At 45.5% G+C, this 23,958-nt stretch overlaps 1 protein-coding gene across 2 annotated transcripts in view; it reads right to left on the bottom strand.

The window, feature by feature from the left end:
* LOC140408621 (lipopolysaccharide-responsive and beige-like anchor protein) overlaps positions 1-23,958 on the bottom strand; it is a 1,704,725-nt gene that overhangs the window by 1,610,477 nt on the left and 70,290 nt on the right. For both annotated transcript variants that reach the window (XM_072496077.1, XM_072496078.1), the window contains exon 2: positions 10,277-10,508. In XM_072496077.1, the coding sequence (XP_072352178.1) occupies positions 10,277-10,508 (232 nt within the window). The remainder of the gene's footprint in view (positions 1-10,276; positions 10,509-23,958) is intronic.

Here is a 23,958-nt window from a genome sequence, read left to right as displayed (position 1 = left end):
CTTCCAACAGCAGGATCTAAAAAGTGGCAGTCGGTACTGTAATTCCTCAAATGTCAGATGTGAAGCTGGCACTCCAAACATGCTAATTCTCAATATTAGGGAAATCAATGAAGATGTGGGAAGTCAAGTGGTGAGCATAACACAAAGTGCCTACAGAGGGATCTAGGCAGGTTAGATGAGCAGCAAAAACTTGGCAGATGGAATATAACGTAGGAAAAAGTGAAATTAAAATTTGGTCGAAAGAATAAAGGAGCTGAATATTATTTAAATGGAGAAAGACTGCTGAAAACTGCAGACATTTGGGGATCCTCGTGCACAAATCACAAAAAGCTAGCATGCCAGTTCAGCAGGTAATTGGGAAGGCAAATGGAATGTTGGGCTTTATTTCAAAGGGAATGGAGTATAAAAATAGGGAAGTCCTGCTAAAACTATAAAAGACACTCATTAAGCCACACCTGGAATACCACAAACAGTTTTGAAAGGAAATATATACTGGCACAGGAGGCAGTCCAGAGTACATTAGGTTGATCCCAGATCCACAAAGATTTTCTTATGAGTAGAAGTTAAGTAGGTTGGGTCTGTACTCACTGGAGTTTGGAAGAATGAGGGCTGGCCTTATTGAGACATATAGGATTCTCAGGGGCTTGACAGGGCAGATGCTGAGAGGATGTTTCCTCTTGTGTGAGAATCTAGGACCAGAGGGCATAATCTCACAATAAGAGGTCGCTCACTTAAGAGAGAAGAGGAGGAATTTCTCTCCATAGTGAAACTGTGGAATTCTTTACCACAGAGAGCTGTTGAGGCTGGGTCATTAATTATCTTCAAGACTGCCGGACATCCAGTTGCGGCTATGCCTGGCTAGGTCGCACGTTCGGCAGCTCCCGCTGGGAACAGACTTTTGGGCTCTCCAGAGGGGCCCCAACGGCAATTGTTCGACATCTTCCAGTGTGGGAAGGTGACAGCAAGGTCCCCCCGACATTATATGGATTGGACCAGGAGTGGAGCGGTGAAAAAAGTGATCTTGGGGCAGCGAAAAGTGCGAGGGAGGAAAAGCAAGATGGCGACGGGTGGAAACCAAGCAGCATGGACGCAGTGGTCACAGGAGCAGCAGGAGTTTCTTAAACGCTGCTTTGAGGAGCTGAAGACAGAAATGCTGGCGCCAATGAAGGCGGCGATTGAGAAGCTTGTGGAGACCCAGAAGGCCCAAGGGGCGGCAATCCGGGAGGTGCGGCAAAAAGCCTCGGAGAACGAGGATGAGATCTTGGGCCTGGTGGTGAAGGTGGAGGCGCACGAGGCGCTGCATAAGAGGTTGGCGGGAAAATTCGAGGACCTGGAGAATAGGTCGAGAAGGAAGAATCTTCGGATTCTGGGTCTCCCTGAAGGAGTGGAGGGGCCCGATGCCGGGGCATATATGAGCACGATGCTCAATTCGCCGATGGGCACGGGAGCTTACCCGAGGCCCCAGGAGCTTGATGGGGCTCATCGGGTCCTGGCAAGGAGAGCCAAAGCCAACAAGCCGCCAAGGGCTGTAGTGGTGAGGTTCCACCGCTTTATGGACAGAGAGTGTGTCCTGAGATGGGCCAAAAAAGAGCGGGGCAGCAGGTGGGAGAACACGGAGGTGGCTAAGAGCTGGTTTCAATCGGGCTAAGGCGGTGCTCCATCGGAAGGGGGTGAAGTTCGGTATACTGCAGCCAGCGCGATTGTGGGTCACGTTCCAAGATCGGCACCACTATTTTGAAACGCCCGATGAGGAATGGAACTTTATACAGACTGAAAAGTTGGACTCAAATTGAGGGTTTATCGTGGGGGGATGTTTACTGTGTTCACTGTGTTTATTACGTTTGGGGAATGTTCTTTTGGTTTGAGTGCTGGGTGGGGATGGGTGAATGGATTTGATGTGGGGGCTGTGGGAGAGTGTGGGCGTCGGTGTTGGAGGGGCAGGCCCCCACGGAGGAAGAGGGGGAGTGGAGGCCCGGGGATGGGAAGTTGGGGTAAGGCCGTAAAACGGAGCTGCGCCAGAGGGGGCAGGGTCGGCTCGGAAAGCATGGGCTTTTTTCCCCCGCGTTAGGGAAGGACGGGGGTGGGGGAAGGGCGGTGCTGGAGAGGAGCACACACTGACTGCCAAGTGGAGGGGGGATTCTCACACTGGGGTTCGATGGAATGGCGGGAGAGGCCGGGGTCAGCTGACTTACAGGAGTGTCATGGGGGGAGCAAAATGGCCAGATGTGGATCTAGCGGGGGGCGGGGGGAGGGGGGAGGGGGGAAACAGGGTTGCTGCTGCATTGGCCAAAGGGGAGCTGGAAGAAGGAGAGATGGTCGGGGCTGGGGTCCGCCGCCTGGGGGACTGGAGGGTGTGGGAGGCCCGGGCACGTGGATGGCCTAGAAAAGGAGATGGCTAGTCGGCGGGGGATGGAGGTTTGTCAGGCCGCTGGCCAGGGAATTTTCCTTCTTTTCCCACATCCATAGAGCCTACTCCCGGATAGATTTTTTCATTTTGAGTAGGGCGCTAATCCCGAAAGTGGAGGGAACGGAATATTCGGCCATAGCCATCTCAGAACACGCTCCGCATTGGGTGGAGCTGGAGGAGGAGAGGGACCAGCGCCCGCTGTGGCGCCTTGATGTGGGACTATTGGCAGATGAGGTGGTGTGCGAGCGGGTGCGGGGGTGCATTGAAAGATATTTGGAGGCCAACGACAACGGGGAGGTGCAGGTGGGGGTAGTCTGGGAGGCGCTGAATGCGGTGGTCAGGGGAGAGCTAATCTCCATTAGGGCGCACAGGGAGAAGAGAGAGAGGAGGGAGAGGTTGGTGGGGGAGATTTTAAGGGTGGACAGGAGGTATGCAGAGGCCCCCCGAGGAGGGGCTACTCTGGGAGCGACGGAACCTCCAGACGGAGTTCGACCTGTTGACCACAGGGAAAGCAGAGGCACAGTGGAGGAAAGCGCAGGGGGCGACGTACGAGTATGGGGAGAAGGCGAGTCGGATGCTGGCACACCAGCTTCGTAAGAGGGAGGCAGTGAGGGAGATTGGTGGAGTTAAGGATAGAGGGGGGAATACGGTGCGGAGTGCGGTGAGAATAAACGAGGTATTTAGGGACTTCTATGAGGATCTGTACCGGTCTGAGCCCCCAGCGGGGGAGGAGGGGATGCGACGATTCTTAGATCAGCTGAGGTTCCCGAGGGTGGAGGAGGAGGTGGTGGCTGGTTTGGGGGCGTCGATTGGGTGGAGGAGCTGGTTAAAGGATTGGGGAGCAAGCAGGCGGGGAAGGCCCCGGGGCCAGATGGGTTCCCGGTTGAAGTCTACAGGAAATACGTGGACCTGCTGGGCCCGTTGCTAGTGAGGACTTGGGGGGGGGCCTTGCCCCCGACAACGTCTACGGCGCTGATTTCTTTGATCCTGGAGCGGGACAAGGATCCACTACAATGTGGGTCGTATAGTCCGATCTCGCTCCTCAATGTTGATGCTAAGTTGCTGGCAAAGGTGCTGGCTACGAAAATTGAGGACTGTGTCCCGTGGGTGATTCATGAGGACCAGACGGGATTTGTGAAGGGTAGGCAATTAAATACAAATGTGCGGAGGCTCCTCAATGTGATTATGATGCCCCCGATGGAGGGGGAAGCAGAGGTAGTGGCAGCTATGGACGCGGAGAAAGCCTTTGACCAGGTGGAGTGGGAGTATCTTTAGGAAGTGTTGCGAAGGTTTGGGTTCGGGGAGGGGTTCATCAGCTGGGTCAGGCTGCTATATAGAGTCCCGGTGGCGAGTGTGGCTACGAATCGGCGGAGGTTGGAGTACTTTTGGCTGTACCGGGGGACGAGGCATGGGTGCCCCCTGTCCCCCTTGTTGTTTGCACTGACAATTGAGCCTTCGGCCATGGCACGAAGGGAGTCCAGGAAATGGAGGAGACTGGTCCGGGGGGGGGGGGGGGGGGGGGGGGGTGGGGAAGAAGAGAGGAACACCGGGTGTCGTTGTATGCTGACGACCTGTTGCTGTATGTGGCAGATCCAGTGGAGGGGATGGCGGAGGTCATGCGGATCCAAAGGGAGTTTGGGGACTTTTCGGGGTATAATCTCAACGTAGGGAAGAGTGAGCTCTTTGTGGTGCATTCAGGGGACCAGGGAAGGGGGATAGACGAGCTACCGATGAAGAGGGCGGAAAGGTGCTTTCGGTACCTAGGGATCCAAATAGCTAGGAGTTGGGGGGCCCTGCACAAGCTCAATTTGACACGGTTGGTGGAGCAGATGGAGGAGGATTTTAAAAGATGGGATATGCTGCCACTCTCACTAGCGGGCAGGGTGCAGTCGGTCAAAATGGCGGTCCTCCCGAGGTTTCTCTTTGTGTTCCAGTGCCTTCCCATTATGATCCCCAAGGCCTTTTTCAAACGGAGCATCATGGGTTTTGTGTGGGCAAATAAGACCCCGAGGGTGAAGTGTGTGTTTCTGGAGCGTAGCTGGGACAGGGGGGGCTGGCGCTGCCGAATTTGTGCGGCTATTATTGGGCAGTCAATGTGGCGATGATATGTCAGTGGGTAATGCAGGGAGAGGGGGCAGCGTGGAAGAGGTTAGAGATGGCGTCCTGTGTGGGCATGAGCCTGAGGGCGCTGGCGACGGCACCGCTGCCGCTCTCGCCGACAAGGTACACCACGGGTCCGGTGGTGACGGCGACGCTGAAGATCTGGGGGCAGTGGAGGCGACACAGGGGCGAGGTGGGAGCCTCGGTTTGGTCCCCGATTCGGGCGAATCATCGGTTCGTCCCGGGAAGGATGGATGGGAGGTTTCGGAGCTGGCATCGGGCAGGGATTAGAAGAATGGGGGACCTGTTCATCAATGGGACATTTGCGAGCCTAGGGCGCTGGAGGAGAAGTTTGGGTTACCCCCGGGAAAAGCTTTCAGGTACATGCAAGTGAGTGCGTTTGTGAGGCGGCAGGTGAGGGAATTCCCGCTGCTCCCGGCACAGGGGATTCAGGACAGGGTGATTTCGGGTGTATGGGTTGGAGAAGGCAAAGTTTTGGCGATTTACCAGGAGCTGAAGGAAGAGGAGGAGGCTCGGTGGAGGAGTTAAAGGGCAAGTGGGAGGAGGAGCTTGGGGAGGAGATAGAGGAGGGTCTGTGGGCTGATGCCCTGTGTAGGATTAATTCTTCCTCCTCTTGTGCCAGGCCCAGCCTAATACAGTTTAAAGTTACTCACAGAGCGCATATGACAGGGGCGAGGTTGAGCAGGTTCTTTGGGGTGGAGGACAGATGTGGGAGGTGCTCGGGAAGCCCGGCAAATCACGTCCATATGTTCTGGCCGTGCCCGGCACTGGATGGGTTTTGGAGGGGTTTTGCGAGGACTATGTCCAAGGTGGTGAAAGCCCAGGTCAAGCCGAGCTGGGGGTTGGCATTATTTGGGGTAACGGACGAGCCAGGAGTGCAGGAGGCGAAAGAGGCCGGTATTCTGGCCTTTGCGTCCCTGGTAGCCCGGCGGAGGATTTTGCTATTATGGAAAGGTGCGAAGCCCCCTAGTGTGGAAGCTTGGATCAATGACATGGCAGGGTTCATCAAGCTGGAGAGGATAAAGTTTGCCTTGCGAGGGTCTGTGCAGGGGTTCCTCAGGCGGTGGCAACGGTTCCTAGACTATCTCGCGGAGGGTTAGGAGGAGGTCAGCAGCAGTCCAGGGGAGGGAGGGAGGGAGGGGGGGGGGGGGGGGCTTCCCTAGTGGTGCTTTTAAATGTCATATGGGGGGTTATTGAATATGGGGGAAATCCAATGTATAATTTTTGATTGTTGTATTCTTGTTTCTTTCTTTTTGTTGGGGGGGGTTTGTTGAAAATCTGTTGAAAAATTTGAATAAATATATTTTAAAAATAAAAAAAAATTATGTTCAAGACTGAGATAGACAGACTTTTAATCAGTAAGGGAATCAAAGGTTATGGGAATAAAACGGGAAAATGGAGTTGAGGAATATATCCGATCAGCCATGATTTCATTGAATGGGCCAAATAGCCGACTTCTGCTCCTACATCGTATGGTCTTACTTTGTAAATAAATGCATCTACTTCCCTTTTGGCTCAAGTCTGGTTGAAATAAAATGATTTTCTCATTCTACTCTCTACCCATCATTCTCATTTCCTCTTGCTGTATGAAATGATAGCCAACTACTGACCTTTTTTAAAACCTATTCACTCGATGTGGACATCACTGGCAAGGCTAGCATTTATTGGCCATCCCTAATTGCTCTCGAGAAGGATGGTGAGATGCATTTATGAAATGCTGCAGTCCGTGTGGTGTAGGTACACCCACAGTGCTGTTAGGGAGGGAGAGCCAGAAATTTGACCCAGCAACAGTGAAGGAACAGTGATATATTTCAACGGCAGCATGGTGAGTTATGGCAACAACCAATTCATCAAGTTGAGGTTATCCTTTTTATTTGAGGTGAACAGCAGCTTTGGTCTAATTATAATAATAATCTTTATTGTCACAAGTAGGCTTACATTAACACTGCAATGAAGTTACTGTGAAAAGCCCCTCATCGCCACATTCCGGCGCCTGTTCATGTACACAGAGGGAGAATTCAGAATGTCCAAATTACCTAACAGCACGTCTTTCAAGACTTGTGGGAGGAAATCAGAGCGCCCGGAGGAAACCCACGCAGACACAGGGAGAACGTGCAGACAGCGACTCAAGCCGGGAATCGAACCAATTGTAAGTGAACTCAACATACTGAACTGAAATACACCTGCAAAGAATTTCTGTTCCTTCAACTGTGGCCTCCTACAAATCCCCACTCCCTTCATCCAATTTGTCCCAATTTTAGGGAAGAGTGAGTATTTTGTGGTGTTATCTCCAGGTGCAGAGGCAGGAACGGAAGGGTTGCCATTTCGGGTAGCGACACTTCACTGTAGGTATGGGGGGGGTGGCGTAAGTGACGTGTGATTAGCCACGACTTTGTTAGCTACATTTCCTGAGCCTGGTGGGGAGGGTGAAGGAGGATTTGGGGAGAATGGACAGTCTCCCTTTGTCGTTGGCAGGCAGTAAAAATGAATATTTTGCCACGGTTCCCATTTTTGTGCCGGTCTTTTTGCCAAAGTCATTTTTTTAAAAAAAATGTTTGTATTGGCCTTTTTCCAGTCTTTGTAGAATAACAATTTAACATATAGCGCACCTGATATTTACACGTTGTGACATTTCTTATTTACAAATTTTATGTGTCCCCCCCCCATTGGTAGTCACTGGGGGGGGGGGGGGGGTCAGGCTGGTCTCGTCGTTTGTGTTGGCAGGGAACGTAGAGAGTATAAGGAAGGCAGTGTTCTAAAGTAGGGGGGTTTGACCCTTCCGAACCTGTTGCACTGTTACTGGGCAGTGAATGTGGAAAAGGTGCGGGGCTTGAGTAAGGAGGCAGAGGCTTTGTGGGTGAAAATGGAAGTGGGTTCTTGTAAAGAGTTGGGGTTGTAGCCGCTGGCAACGGCACTGCTACTGTTCACCGTGGGGCTGGATTCGGGTAATCCTGTAGTGGTAATCAGCTGAAGATTTTGGGGGCAATTTCAACAGCAGTAACTTCAAGATGAGGGCAGGGTCGAGGGTGATGCCGACAAGTGGGAATCACGGGTTTGAGCCAGGGAGGATGGATGTAAGGTTCCTGGGATGGGGGGAGAAAAGAGTAAAAAAGATATAGGATCTGTTTCTGGAGGGACGATTCGCAAGTTTGGAGGAGCTGGGCGTAAAGTATGGGCTCCAGAGGGAGGAGGGCTTCAGGTATATGCAGACCCGGAATTTTGCAAGAACGGTTTTCTCGAGCTTCCCGATGACACAGTCCTCTTCGTTGTTGGAGGAGGTACAGTCAGTGGAAGGATTGGAGGGTCGGTGCATTTCAGCGATCTACGGCAGGATTATGGAGAGGATGAGCAGTCCATGGAAGGAATTAAGGCCAAGTGGGAGGAAGAGTTGGGGGATGAGACTGGAAGAAGGTTACGGTGTGAAGAGCTGCAAAGGGTTAAGGCCTCGACCTCTTCTGCGAGGCTGGGGTTGATTCAGATAAAAGTGGTGCACTTTAAAAAAAATAAATTTAGAGCACCCAATTTATTTTTCCCAATTAAGAGGCAATTTAGTGTGGCCAATTCACCTACCCTGCACATCTTTTTGGATTGTGGGGCGAGACCCACGCAGACACAGAGAGAATGTACAAACTCCGGGTGGACTGTGGACCGGGATCAAACCCAGATCATTGGCGCCATAAGGCAGCAGTGCTAACCACTGCACCACTATGCTGCCCCCAAGGATGAGTGGGCTGTTTGACAGGGTGCAGGATAGTTGCGAGCAGTGTGGGAGGGGCACAGCCAATCATGAACATATGTTCTGGTCCTGCCCAAAGTTGGAGAAATACGGAGGGTCGTTTTTCAGCACTATGTCTGAGGTTCTGCGCGTGGAATTGGAGCTGGATCCCTGGAGGCCACATTCAGGGTGTCAGACCTGCCGGAGCTGCAGACGGGAGCAGGGACAGACATTTTGGCTTTAGCCTCGTTGATTGCTCACAGGCGGGTTTTGTTGGGGGGATCTAATGGAGTTCCTATATTTGGAGAAGGTGAAATTTGCCCTGAGAGGGGCGGATGAGGCATTCCACAACATATGGGGTTTGTTTTGTTTTACATTTTGGAGAGCTGGTTGCTGTCAAGAGGTTTGAGAGGCGGGGTGGTGTATTGCTGTAAAAATGTCAACATTTTTTCCCAAAAAAATGCACTTTAAATTTATTTAAAAAAAAGAAAAATGTTGTCGATCAAGGAAAGCTAGTATGAATTTGTTAAAGGAAGGTCATGTCTGACTAATCTTATTGAATGTTTTTGAAGAGGTGACTAAAGTAGTGGACAGGGGTATGTCTATGGATGTCATTTATATGGACTTCCAGAAGGCATTTGATAAAGTCCCACAGAAGAGACTGTTAACTAAAGTGGAAACCCACAGAAAGCAAATTCTTGGTATGGTTAGGAAATTGTTCAGTGGTAGGCGACAGAGAGTGGAGATGATGGGTGATTACTCCAACTGGCAGGAGGTGACTAGTGGTACCACAGAGATTGGTGTTGGTGCTTCAATTATCCACACTGTTCGTTAATGACTTGGATAATGGCATAGAAAGTCATATATCCAAATTTACGGATGATACAAAGTTTGATGGCATTGTAGGCAGCCTAGATGAAAGCAGAAAATAGTAAGGAGATATTGACAGACTAGGTGAATGGGCAAAATTATGGCAGATGGAATTTAACGTAAGCAAGTGTGAGGTTATCCATTTTGGACCAAAAAAGATAGAGCAGAGCAGGTTCTAAATGGAGAGAAGTTAGATACAGTGGATGTCCAAAGAGACTTGGGGTTCAGGTGCATAGGTCCTTAAAATGCCAGGAAGTAGTGCAAAAAATAACCAAAAAGGTTAATGGAATGCTAGCTTTTATATCTAGAGGACTGGAATGTAAATTACAGGGGTTATACTGCAGCTGTATAAAACCTTGGTTGGACCCCACTTGGAGCACAGAGCAGTTCTGGGCACCACATCTTAGGCAGGTAATTTTGGCCTTGGAGGGAGTGCATCCTGGGTTTACAAAAATGATACATGGTTTACAGGAGTTACATTAAGAAGAGAGATTACTCAAATTAGACCTGCTTTTGCTAGAATTTAGAAGGTTTTGGGGTGATCTGATCAAAGTATTCAAGATATTAACAGGGAAAGACAGGGTAGATAAAGATAAACTATTTCCACTGGTTGGAGATTCTAAAACTAGGGGGCATAGTCTGAAAATTAGGGCCAAGCCGTTCAGGAGAGATGTTTGGAAGAACTTTTTCACTCAAAGGATGGTAGAGGTTTGGAACTTTCTCCCACAAACAGCACTTGAAGCTTGTTCTGTTATTAATTTTAAATCTAAGATAGATAGATTTTTGTTCAGCAAAGATATTAAGGGATACGAGACAAAGGCAGGTTTCATGGAGTTAGGTCACAGATCAGCCATGATCTGATTAAATGGTGGGACAGGCTCGAGAGGCTGAATGGCCTACTCCTGTTCCCATGTTTCTTTGTTCCTTAACTGGCTAGGATAAAAATAATGCTGAAATAACCAACCTGCTGGAAACCATGTGATTGTGCAATACAAATAAATCTGTACCAATTGGCATACAACCACTTTACTGAAAAAATAGTAAAAAAGCAAACAATAAGCTATTGTGAAGCCAAACATTCATTTGACATCTTACGGTATTGCATTCTCACCTCCACTATGTAGGCTACACCTAGGAAATGACTTTTTTTTTTAATGCCTTACCTGCTATCATATTGTTAACTTTATCAATTCTCTTGAGAACATGTTCAATCAAACCAGCATCTGTACAGGCCTGTAGATTCCGAATACTTTTTTTCAAAATTGCTGTGAAAATGCTCCAAACTTCAGCCTGGCATGTCACATCACAGTTGTCCAATAGTTCCACCATGCAGGCAATACTTTCCATATCTTGGATGATGAAATTCATCTCCAAATCAAATTGTCCTCCTACAAGCTTTAATAAAAAAATATTGTTCACAAACTGTATGACAAACACACAATTCAATTTTCATGACAAAGATTTATTCTGGAAGTATCACATGTGCATTTTTGTATGCTGATCTATTTGTATACAGTAAAATCATTTCTTGATGGTTGTGACATCTGCAAAAATAGATTTACAAATTGAAAAAAAATAAAGTAACTATATTGAAGCATCAAAATTATGGCACAATGGAAAATTTGATCTTCTGTATTTTTGCCCACACTTTTTCCAATATTTACGCTAAAATTTCAAACTGGTGGCTCACTCAATTTTCATTACACAGGTTTCACAGAACCAGTCACTGAAATAAGGTTAACTGTTGTAAACTATGACCATAGTCATACTGTATTACCCTCCTATCAAATGCATGTTTATGCCAAGTTTTAAAGCTATAAAGTTGAAAAGATAACCCAATATCCATTAGGATTTTTAAAATGCTTAAAGAAAAGCTTTCAAAAATTAAACCACCAGCAATATGGTCATCATATCACAGAGGAACATAATAGAAATAAATCAGACAGTGTTGGAAATACTCAGCCATTCAGGCAGTACCTCTGGAGAGAAACCTTCAAATCTGTGCCTTTGATCAGATCAGGGAAATTTGGAGATGTAATAGGTTTTGAGCAAGTCGAAGGGGGGAGGGGGAGGAAAAGGATATAAAGGAAGATCTGTGATAGGGTATTGGTCAGGACAGATTAAATGACAAAAAGCAAAGCATGTTGTGCAGGCCAAATAAAGTAGCAATGGGACAAGTAAAAAAATCAATATGCATATAGGGAAGATGTGAATGACAAGGTCATGAATAGCTGTTGTCCAAAAAGAAAGAGAGGGGAAACGGAGAGAAAAATATAAATCAGCAAAGGAAACAAAATAGGGACAGAGGTCAAGATCTAAAATTATTGAACTCAATGTTGACTCCAGAAGACCGTTCAGTGCCCTGTCACAAGATGGGGTGTTACTCCTCCAGCTTGTGTTGCATTCCATTGGAATACTGAGCAGTCCAAGGCCAGAGTTCAGAGTTGCAAGATGGAGAATTAAAATGACAGGTGACTGGGTGCTCATGGTCATGCTTGTGGATTCAACTGAGGTGTACTATAAAGTGGTCATGCAATCGCCCTAATGTAAATGAAACCACATGGTGAGCACTGAACAGATTATACTAGCACAGAAATTGTTAATGGTGCATGAGGCTCTTTGGCCCATAGAGCCTGCACCAGCTCTTCAAGCAAGCATCATGACTTAGTGCCATTCCCTGCTTCTACTCTATACCCCGGCACATTATTTCTATTCAAATAATTACGTAATGCCCTTTTGAATGACTACATTGAACCTGCTTCCACCACTCTTCCAGGCAGTGGATTCCAGGCCTGAACCACTCGTTTTAAAATGTTTTTTCTCACATCACATTTGCCATTTTGAAAATCAGTTTAAATCTGTGCTGTCTCATTCTTGGTCCAATGAGCGGGAACAGTTTCTCCTGATCTATTCTGTCCAGCCCCCTCATGATATTGAACATCGTATCTCTCCCAATGCATTCACATCCTTCCAATAGTGCAGCACCCACAACTGTACACAATATTCCAGCTCCGATCTGTGATGATAGGTAGACTATCATCTGTATATAATATTAGCAGATCATCATTATCTGTTCTGTGTATTATAAGTTATATGTTTTACTGTTGCAGTTCTGGCATCCGATCAGCATGTGGCGAGTGTATGCAGGCCAAGCACATGATATAGACGCACCATGTGTTCCAGGAGAAGGTGTTAATAAGGGGTTTGTAGCAGTCGCATATTAGAGTAGCTCTGTAGTATCTTAGTGTAAGTTAGTGTTAGACCTTTATTTCCAACTGTATTAATCTTAGACATTATAGTAATCCTTTAGAGTAGTGTTAGTAATAAATAGTTGTTGTAAAACAAAATGTTATGTTCTTTGTTAACACTACCACATCAAGATTTAACATCAGCATAATCAAAGAACATTATTACATGGCACCTAGAAGTGGGTGTTGAAGAAAAAAGTTAGAGAAAGTTAGATACGTTGAGAAGACACAAGAAAACAGTCGGAGACTCGGGAGAAAATAGTCTGTAAAACGAAATACTACCAGCATTGTCGAAAGGGGGGGGGCGCTTTGAAGACTCCCAACCAACTGCTCACGGCTGGTAAGGTAGATGCGATCTGGCATGCTTTCAAGCAACAGCTCACTTTTTACGTGCAGGCTCTTGGTCTCCAAGAAGCTTCAGACGAGAGAAAAATAGCACTCCTAATGACATTAGCCGGTCCCCAATCAATTGGCTTGTTCAATACCTTTCAATTTGCTTCGGAGGAAGACAAGAAAAGCTACTTAAAGATAATCGAGCAGGGCAGTACGGTGGTGCAAGCGGTTAGCACGATTGCCTCACGGCGCCAAAGTCCCAGATTCTATCCCGGCTCTGGGTTACTGTCCGTGTGGAGTTTGCACTTTCTCCCCGTGTTTGCGTGGGTTTCACACCCACAATCCAAAGATGTGCAGGATAGGTGGACTGGCCACGCTAAATTGCCCCTTAATTGGAAAAAATGAATTGGATACTCTAAATTTATTTTAAAAAGATAATCGAGCAATTTGATAACTATCGCTATCCTCAAAAAACAAAACATTCGAGTGCTACATGTTCAGGATGAGACTGCAAAAATCGGGCAAAACATTTGACTGTTTTGTCACGGATCTTTGTCTCAAAGCGCAACCTTGCAATTTTGCAGACCTCCATGAGTCATTGATAAAAGACCAAATCGTATACGGTTTACAATGTGATAAATTACGTGAGCGATTACCGAGGGAAAGCGATTTAAAATTAGCAGATGTCATTAATATCTGCACAGCCAGTGAGGTAACACTAAAGCAGATCACCGAGATCCCGACCTGTCAAAGTGGCGGGGATAAAGAGGGCAGGACCGACGACATCTTTGCTCTGTCGCAGCAAAATCAGAAACATGGTTCAAGTAGCAGGCATTTAAAAAAATGTTCGGAGCATTTTGTCCCGGAGATGTGGCAGAACGCACGGTCCAAGAAAATACCCTGTATTCGGCAAAACTTGTGCCAGATGTGTCAGAAAAACTTTGCGCAGCAATGCCTATTCATTGCCAAGGCTACAAAAATTAGCGATTCCTCAATTATACAAAGTGCAGCCTTGAACTGGCAACATGAAATTAATGATGATCTTATTGACCTTGAAGGTTCTGTCTTTGTGAACATAATTGATGAAAATGCTGGGTGACAAACAGCACAAAAAATTCAGGTGGTGAAAATAGGGGATGAGTGGACTACACCACTTAAAATGAGCGAGACCATTGTAAAAGTCAAGTTAGACACCGGATCTCGCGCAAGCTTAATTAACAAAGCCGACTTGGTGAAGTTGAAAATAAAACTGAATATCCAAAACACAGATTGAGTCATGAGTGACAATAATAATTATTTATTTTTTCTAATAATATTTATTATTGTCACAAGTAGGCTTGCATTAACACTGCAATGAAGTTACTGTGAAAAGCTCCTGGTCACCACATTCCCGCACCTGTTCAGGAATACCGAGAATTCAGAATATCCAATGCACCTAACAGCACGTCTTTCGGCACTTGTGGGAGGAAACCGGAGCACACGGAGGAAGCCCATGCAGACACAGGGAGAACGTGCAGACTCCACACAGACAGTAACCAAGCCAGGAATTGAACCTGGGACCCTGGAGTTGTGAACCAACAGTGCTACCCACTGTGCTCCCATGGGGAAAATATTAGGATTCTAGGTGCTTGTAACCTACAGGTGAAAGTTAAGAGGAAGAAATATTTAATCAAGTTCATAATAGTTCAATCAAGAACATAATTATTGGGCACAGGCGCCTGCGAGCAGTTACAACTGGTGAAGCGTGTCTACAGCGTGGTGCAACAACCACACAGTGCCACCATTGAGCAAATAATAAGTAGATTTAATAAGAGGTTGCTGTGTGCAGCTCCTTCGGCCAGCATATGTACCAACTCAACGAGTTTGGGATTGTTTTGGCTACATAGGCGGATGAGAATATTGGCATATGAGCCATTGTCGATTGCCCTGAGGGCAGTAAGAGGAGAGGAACTGTTACAGGTGGGGTTGAACACAAGAGTATCCTTGTATGCGTATGACCTTCTACTATACGTGAGGCACCCGGGACCAGTTATGAGGGATATAATGGGTATATTAAAGAGCTTTGGCTCCTTCTCGTGATAAAAGTTAAATTTAAGCAAAAGTGGGTATTTTGTGGTCAACACTTCTGGGAGGGGAGCCAGTTTGGGTGGTTTGCTGGGACTAGCTTTTTCGCTTTGCTGACATGAGCTTTTGGTATTTGGAGTTCCAGGTGCGACTCCATAAATTGAATTACACCAACCTAGCTGGTAGGGTCACGGCAGATCTGCAAAGGTGGGATAGACTTCCACTGTCCTTGGCGGGCCGGGTTCAATCCGTTAAGATGAATATCTTGCTGAGTATTCTTACCAAAGTCTTTTTTTTTTCCGGGGGATTGAGCAGCTTATATGGGGTTTCATAGGAGTGGGGAAGCCCGAGGATTGAGAGGGGGTCCCACAGAGGGATAGAGATCCGGGGTCTACCTGGGTACATATGGCATCTGGGTTGGCAGAGGGTCCATTTTGGGGGACGCTGGCGACGACATCTTTGCGTTTTGCTCTGGCAAAGTACTCTTCAGACCCGGTGGTATCTCCACTTTAAAAATATGGAGGCAACTCTGACAGCATTTAAGCCGGGGTCAATGTCAAGGTGGGCCCCTAATTGTATGAACTACTTGTTCGAACCGGCGAAGTTGGATGCCACATTTGGGGGTGGAAGGGGAAGGGGCTGGAGAGAGCGAGAGCAAAATTTATTTTTGGCGGGGTGGTTTGCCAGTCTGGAGGAGTTGAAAGAGAAAGTCGGGCCCTTGACGTTTAGGTACTTCCAGGTTCGAAATTTTGGCCGACGGATTTCCCGACATTTCCGGTGGCGCCACCTTCAACCTTATTGGATAGGATTCCTTCCTGTTTGGGGCCAGAAAGGGTAGAACGTCTTGCATCTATGGACAGATTTTGGGGGAAGGTTGGTCTCGGTAGCGGAGGACGGCTAAATGGGAGGAGCTGGTGTGGAGTGAGTCCCTCCACAGGGTGAACTCGTCATCCTGTGCAAGGTTGAGTCTGATCCAGCTCAAGGTAGTGTTACGGGCACACCTCACCAAAGCCACAATGAGTCATTTTTTTGAGGCGCTGAGTTTCGGTGTGAGCGCTATTTAAAGGGCCTGTAAACCACGCACATATTCTGGTCCTTTCCCAAGCTTGTTGGTTTTGGGTCTCTTTTTTCAACACCTTATCGGCATTCGGCCCTGTCCTGTAGTGGCTATATTCGGGGTATCAGACCTGCTGGAGTTGCGAACAGTTGAGGGGACAGATGCCTTGGCATTGGCCTTGCTGGTTGCTCAGAGGCAAAACCTCCTGAGCATGTCGGCATGGCTAGGTGACTTAATGGAGTTTTTGCACCTCAAGAAGGTCACATATACATTGAGGGGGTCAACGGAAGGGTTCTACCGTCGATGGCAACCGTTCATATTGTACTTTAAGGTATTGGTCACTGTTAGTTGTTGGGGAGTTCAGAGGTTATTGTTCTTGTTATTTGATTCACTGTTTTGTAATTTTCATAACTTTTGTACTTTTTGTATTCTTTGGGTATAAAGAGAAAAAGTTTAATTAAAATATTTTCCAAAAAAGGCTTTAAATTAGTTAATAATTGATTTTATAGCACAAAGAAAATAATTTGTAAATGTTGGTACGGCTATGTTATACTGAAGTTCTCTGGATGCAAGTTAGAATGGTAACACGAACAATAAGAAATATTAAATCAGTAACCTCGTAGTTTATTTCTCCAGGGCCCCAAGGAGGCAAACTGCACCCAACCTGGCTGACAAATTTAAACTGGGCCCTTCCAAACTATGCACACCTCAACACCAGTCTCCTTACTTTGCTGACACTCAAAGCTCAACTACACTGGAAAAAAAGGAATTCCAATTAGCTCCAACTTCTCTGTCTATTACTACTTCTTGACAACTTCAATGCTAAAGAATGCTGCAATTTTCTTGTACAATCAATACTGCAGTCCTTTACCAGTATAGTATGCGTAACTATGAACTAATAAACTTAGTCATTGCCTCCATGTTCTAAGTTTGAAGGTATGCCTTCTTGTTGTCACGTATGATTAAAACACAGACATCTATCTTCAAGATAAAAAACACTAAAATAAAATCATATGCATTTTCTCACCAGTGGACCTCATTCCCAGCGTTTTCAAACTCACTCTTAGCTCAGGTACTAATTTCAGCCAATATAGTTGTGCTTCATTCTACCCCACCAATGCCGGAATGGATTTCTCTTCATATGCTAACCACAAGAAGTTTGGAGCTCAGTTAATGGTTTTCATTCTCAGATGGGAATAGAGTTCATTAAGTAGAATTAAGTACATTTATCTTTGCTTTACAAAAGGTTTTCTGTGCCTAATGCTACAAGGTTAAAAAAACAAGTTCACTGAGAATATGCCCCTGTTGCTTTTGATTAGATATCTTGGATACAGCCACGGTTTTTGGTCAGGTTAACAAAGGAGGGAAAACATGTGACTTCAAAGACGAGCACCTTTTAGGTTCCATTTATATATTGGCATTAAGAGTTTGAAAAGCGCATGTACATGTTTTTTCTAGTGTCACGTACTGAAAAGTATTTCCCAGCTTTGCTCGAATTAAGTTGTCCATCTGACAGAGCAGAAATACACACGCACACACAACAGAGGCAGATGAAAATTTAGCAACATTTCATTACATTCAAGGACCTGGAGTAATGATGTTGTAGTTTAGGGGAGAATACATTATTCATGTATGTTACCTAGTTACGTACTGTAAATCTAGTTTCCTATAGTTTCTATTCACCTATCCATTTACTGAGCAATCAACCTGTTGAAAACCAAAACTGCAGACTAGTGAAATATTTATACTGCCTTCTGATTGTCAGAAAGCTGGCCAATGACAAGTGATATAAACAGCATGCCGAGTTACAATGAATATTCTCTGTTCAACTTATCCCTTATAAATTACCTAGATATTGCACAGATTACAAGATTTATTTGAAGAACAGCTGACCAGAGAAAATAATCAAGTCATGCCCCCAAATGTTCATAATCTGCCTAATCTGGGTTGGAAAATCAGCACCTCATTTTTCGGTTAGGCACTTAGCCTTCAAGACTCACTGTATTCAACAAGTTCAATCACAAACTTTGCCACATTTTTTCTAGATGACAGAATGGTGATGATTTAGCTATTTCCATTTACACCTCCTCAAAATTAATCTTTTGTTTCTTTACTTCACCCATTAACATGTCCTTTTTGCACCATTATCCCTTTTGCCATTTAATCTCTCCTGATTTCCACTCTAGAAGTCATTGATATAACTTTTTCTTTCCCCCTTCCCCCCAACACTTCGTACTTGCATAAAATATGTACATCTCTAAATGTTTTTCAAGTTGACAAATATTATGAACATCTTCATAGATGCTGCCCAACTTGTTGATTATTTCCAGAATTTTCTGTTGTTACTCAGATTTACCCTGAAGACTGTAGACTTCTACCAGCAACAGAAAATGTAAATTTTTTAACCATACAATGCCTGGCCATTCCATCCCACCCGTTCCCCCTTTCTGGAAAATATCATCTTTCCTTATACCATATTTTGGGAATATTTGTCTTAATCCCAACTTTACTATTTGGTCAAGTTCCCTTCCACAAGCTTGCAAGCATTTTCCCTAAAATGTAGCAACATTTTTCAGTATTTCTCGATTTGACATTTTTTCTGCTAATGCTTTTCTATCCAGGTAGATACAGCATTTTGAGGATAGGATGATTTATTGGCTTTAGATTTCGAGTGACACAAGAATCTCATCTTGCTTTTGATAGTTGAGGACTGTTGAATACTACTGAAATCAACTACAGAAATAAAAAATAGAAATGAGAGAATATTTAAATGGCAGTTCCAAAGATTTCTAAAAGTAGTCAGCTACAGGTTGTCAAGCAGTTGCGAATGCAAGGGTGGTGGCACGTGAGGGGGTGCGGTGCAGGGGCTGGGCGGAACAAAGGCAGGAGCAAGGGTGGGAGAGAGTCCTTATGAAAAGTCACATACCCGTGAATATTTCATTCCCAGGTTTGATCATGTAACCACGTTTCTGTAATGGCTATTAGATCCTGAAACTAAAGTCTAAGTAACTTTCTCCAGCTCTAATGTGCTGCAGTGTCTGCAGCTCAGCAACTCTGAGCCAAAGGTTTTCATAGAACATACAGTGCAGGAGGCCATTCGGCCCATCGAGTCTGCACCGACCCACTTAAGCCCTCGCTTCCACCCTACCCCTGTAACCCCGCAACCCAATAATCCCTCCTAACCTTTTTGGCCACTAAGGGCAATTTATCATGGCTAATCCACCTAACCTGCACGTCTTTGGACAGTGGGAGGAAACCGGAGCACCCGGAGGAAACCCACGCAGACACGGGGAGAACGTGCAGACTCCGCACAGACAGTGACCCAGTGGGGAATTGAGACCCTGGCGCCGTGAAGCCACAGTGCTAACCACTTGTGCTACCGTTACAAACACTTGCTACAGACGTACTTGCCCTGGATCACAATGTTAACCAGGAGCTCTCACATGCTGCAGCTGCGACACATCAGCTGCCCTGCCATAATCTCTAAAATAATTACTTAAATTATGTATGGTGCTTTTTATATATTTTCAATTTACAAAAGAACAGTTCCTGTACCATTTTAAATCTTAGGAATGGGATAAACTTTAAACATATGCTAGATACTCACCAGATATGCATCAACTACTACAGCAGGGCAAGACCACTTTTTGAAAAGTGAAAAAGTTACAAAGAAAATGCAAAAGAACACCTCCTATGCATCAAATTTCCACTTTGATCCAATTCCCCAAATTTACTCAGACTATGTCGCGATCACTTTGAGCTATCTCCTACTGCTTGTGCACCCACTTGAAACAAGCCTTTCCTTATATAGAGCCAAGATGAATCACTCTCTAATTTACCTTCCTGCTAAACAACACTGACTCGGGCCCTATTCAAGGAAAGCGGTTTCAGGTGATTGACAATTAACTGTCACTCAGTCAGATACCAGGCTACTTAACGTGAAAAACCAGTTAAATTCCCAAATATGCCTGTATGGGTGACTATTAGAAGAGGTATGATACCCGCTGGACGAAACACGGAAAATATGGGAGGAAGGACTAGGGATAGAAATAGGGTGGGGACTCTGGAGCGAAGCACTGGAGAGGGCAAACTCCACCTCCACATGCACAAGCCCAATGCAGCTGAAAGTGGTGCACAGAGCACACTTAACTAGAACCCAAATGAGCAGGTTCTTCTCGGAGGTGGAGGACAAATGTGAACAGTGCCAGGGAGGCCCATATGTTCTGGGCATGCCCCAGACTTATCAGGTTCTGGACAGCCTTCTTTAAGGTAATGTCCAAGGTTGTGGGTGGAGGGAGGAGCCAAGCTCGAAAGTGGCAGTATTTGGGATATCAGGCCAGCCAGAACTCTTCATGGGGAGGGGGGCTGACGCCCTAGCTATTGCCTCCCTAATCACCTGACGAATCCTACTGGGCTGACGATCAGCAGCACCACCCAAAGCTGCATACTGGCTGTCCAACCTGTCGGAATTTCTCCAACTGGAGAAAATCAAATTCGCCATCCGGGGTCGGAAAAGGGCTTCGAGAAGACTTGAAAGCCATTCACCAATTTGATGCCGGACTTGTTTGTAACCAACAGCCAATGGAAGCACAAGCCAGGGCCAACAACAGGCAATGCAGCAGACGCTGACCGGCCAAATAAGACCCACAGCAAAGAGAGACGAAGCAGGCAATTGTAAATATGTACAGCAGACCTAATCTGTTCGCACTTGGGTGAACTTGTTTAATTTTCTTCTTTTTTCTCTCTTGTATAAACTAGAACCACACCCCGACTACCTTTTGTAAAATACTACATCTGTAACTTAACGTTCAACCTAAAAAATGTAATATAAAACGATTTGTCAAATAGAAGATGTGAAAATCCAACAAAAACAAGTTTAAAATAAATAAATAATTTCCCAAATACACTCACTCAAACTGTGTCTCACTCAGGATGACGTCTCGCTCACAGCCCATGTACCCACTTACTCAAATGAATGGCAGGGTATGCTCGAGAGGTTAAATGGCCTACTTCTGGTCCTATTTCGTGTTCTTTAATTTTAATTATTTTTAAAATAATTTTCATTGTCACAAGTTAGCTGACATTACCACTGCAATGAAGTTACTGTGAAAAGCCCCTAGTCGCCACAGATTCCGGCATTTGTTCGGGTACACGGAGGGAGAATTCAGAATGTCCACATTACCTAATAACATGTCTTTCGGGACTTGTGGGAGGAAACCGGAGCACCAGGAGAAAACCCATGTATGCGGGGAGAATGTGCAGACTCTGCAGACACAGTGACCCAAACCGGGAATCAAACCTGGGACCCTGGCGCTGTGAAGCCATAGTGCTAACCACAATGCTACTGTGCTGCCTTGTTTTATTGAGTTCCTCACTCTTATTGGAGGTTAGAGAAATGAATAGATTTTAACACTTTGGGGGGGGGGGGCGTGTTAAATTATCCAATTTATCCACATAATCTGTCATTTAATTTTGTAGATATGTCCAAGTTGTGCCACTCAGGTTTTCCCTCATTTTAGGTGCAAGGGTTTACAGCATTGGTTTGTAGAAGACCCAGTTTTCAATCTGCTGCTTTGAAATCTTGGGATATACCCAAGAAAAATATTATAAACATTCAGCATTTCATGCTCAATAACACCAGTAGTTTCTCTGGACAAGCAAAAGAACCATCAAAATGTGAAGGAAAACATCATCATCCTGGAATACAAAGAAAATCCCCAACATCTCTTCTCTAAGGCAGATAACATTATTAAGCGGGATTCTACTAGCAGTGTAGACATGTCTCCACAAAGAAAAAGAGTGGAACTGTGAAATCTAGAGCCCCATAGCTATCCAGAAACATACAGGATAAGATAAAGCAGAAGAAAGCTTACGACAGTCACAAAATGCTTAATATGGTGGAAAGCCTAGAGGATTACAGAAAGTGCAGGAATGAAGTAAGAAAGGGAATTAGGAAACCGAAGAGAATACGAAAGAAATGTTGGCAGGCACAATTAAAGAAAACCCAAAGATGTTTTACCAGTATGTTACAAGCAACAGAATAACAAAAGGGTAGGGTTATCAGAAATATACATAGTTACTTTACGCATTAATGCAGAATATGTGGGCAGGTTGCCCAATTAGTACTTTGTCTCTGTCTTCTTGCCAAGGAGAGGGATGATGCAGATATTCTAGTTAAAGGGGAGAAGTGTGAAATATTAGATACAATAAGCATAAGAGGGAAGTACTGGAGGGGCTGATATCCTTGAAAGTGGCTAAATCACCAGGGGCAGATTGATTATATCCCAGGCTATCAAAGAAAGCCAGCAAGTAAATAGCAGATCCTCCAAGGCTCATTTTCCAATCCTCACTAGATACAGCTGTGATACCAGAGGATTGGAGTTCTGCGACGTTGCACCATTATTTAAAAAGGGTGCGAGGGATAGGCCAGAAAATTATGGCCCAGTCAGTCTGACTTCAGTGGTGGGAAAGTTATTGGAATCAGTCCTGAAAGAAACTGTCACTTGAAAAGGCACAGATTAACCAGGGATAGTCAGCATGATTTTTTTAGGGGAAAATCATGCCTTACTAACTTATTCAAATATTTTGAGGCAGTAACAAGGAGCAGTGATGTTGGCAATGTGGATTTTTACAGGCAAGGTCCCACATGGCCAATGGGTCAGAAAAGTGAGATCCCATGGACTACAGGGAAAGGTGGCAAGTTGGATCCAAAATTGATACAGCAACAGGAAGCAAAGGCTAAGGTCAATGGATGTTTTTGCAAATGGAAAGCAGTTTCCAGTAGCGTTCCACAGGGCTCAATGTTGGGGCCCATGCTACTTGTTGCATATGTAAATGATTTAATGCACAGAACTCTGAGGTACTGCTTTTGGAGAAGGTAAATAAAGCAAGAGAATACACAGTAAAAGGGAGGATACTGAGGAGGGGTAGAGGCAGTGCCAGACCCTGGGATGGATGTCCACAGGTCACTGAAGGTGATAGGACAGATGGATGTGATTTTAAAAAGCATATGAAATGATTTCTTAATAACAATCTTAATCTTTATTAATGTCACAAGTAGACTCACATTAACGCTGCAATGAAGTTACTGTGAAAAGCCCCGAGTCGTCATACTCTGGCACCTGTTTGGGTACTAAGACCGAGACCATCCAATCTGCGGTCTCTGTCATATTCCTCCCTTCCACGAGCCTACTGGGCCAAACCTCCTGAAGCTCACCTTACCCTAGCCCTGAACCTGCATCTTTCTCTAGTTTCTCTCCTAACTGCTCTCATACCCTCTCTGACCTCCTCTTGTCTGAGAGCTACCGCCTGCTCCCTCAACTCAGCACTTAACATCCCTCCTGGTCCCAATGCTGGCCAATATTGTTAACAATTCCTTCTCTTCAGGTGTTGTCCCTCTCACCTTTAAATCAGTCATCAACCCCCTCTGCTAACCACGGTCCCATCTCCAAACGCCTTCAATGTATTGTCATTTCTAAAATCCAGACCCAATTTTCCCAGAACTTCATGTTTGAAGTCCTATAAATAGATTTCCAGCCCACCATAGTTCCAAAACTCCACTTATCAAAGACTCAAATAGCAACAGCGACAGAGGTTAAATTATCTCACCTCATCATTGTCGATCTGTTTGCAGTCTTTGACATACTCCTCCAAAGTCTCTCCAATATCATCCAGCTGGGTGGAACTGTTCTCACCTGGTTCCATTCTTATTGAGCGTAACACTTGCAATGCCTTCTCTTCCTGCTCACGCACCCTCCAAAGTCCTTGGTCCCTCCTACTTTTCATTGCCATGTTTTTCCCTCAGTACAGTCATCCAAAAGGACAGCATTAGTTTTAATATGCTGACAACCCTCAGCTCTCCCTCACCCCATGCCTCTTGATCCGTCCACTATTCTGACTGCTTGCCCAATTTGAGCAAAATTTATTCCAATTAAACTTTGAGAAGTCTGACTCAATTATTTATGGTCCCTGCTCCAAACTCAGTTCCATCACTACTGAATCCATCTATCTCCCTGACACTATCGGAACTTTTGACCATATATTCATGCCATCACTAAACATTGCCCATTTCCACCTGTTTAACGCCACTCGACTTTGGTTTTGTCTCAGCTCGTCTGCTGCTGAAACCCTCAAAACATAAATT

The sequence above is a fragment of the Scyliorhinus torazame genome, chromosome 3 (genome assembly GCF_047496885.1).
Source record: "Scyliorhinus torazame isolate Kashiwa2021f chromosome 3, sScyTor2.1, whole genome shotgun sequence".
Taxonomy (NCBI): domain Eukaryota; kingdom Metazoa; phylum Chordata; class Chondrichthyes; order Carcharhiniformes; family Scyliorhinidae; genus Scyliorhinus; species Scyliorhinus torazame.
This window is presented reverse-complemented; position numbering and strand designations above follow the sequence as displayed.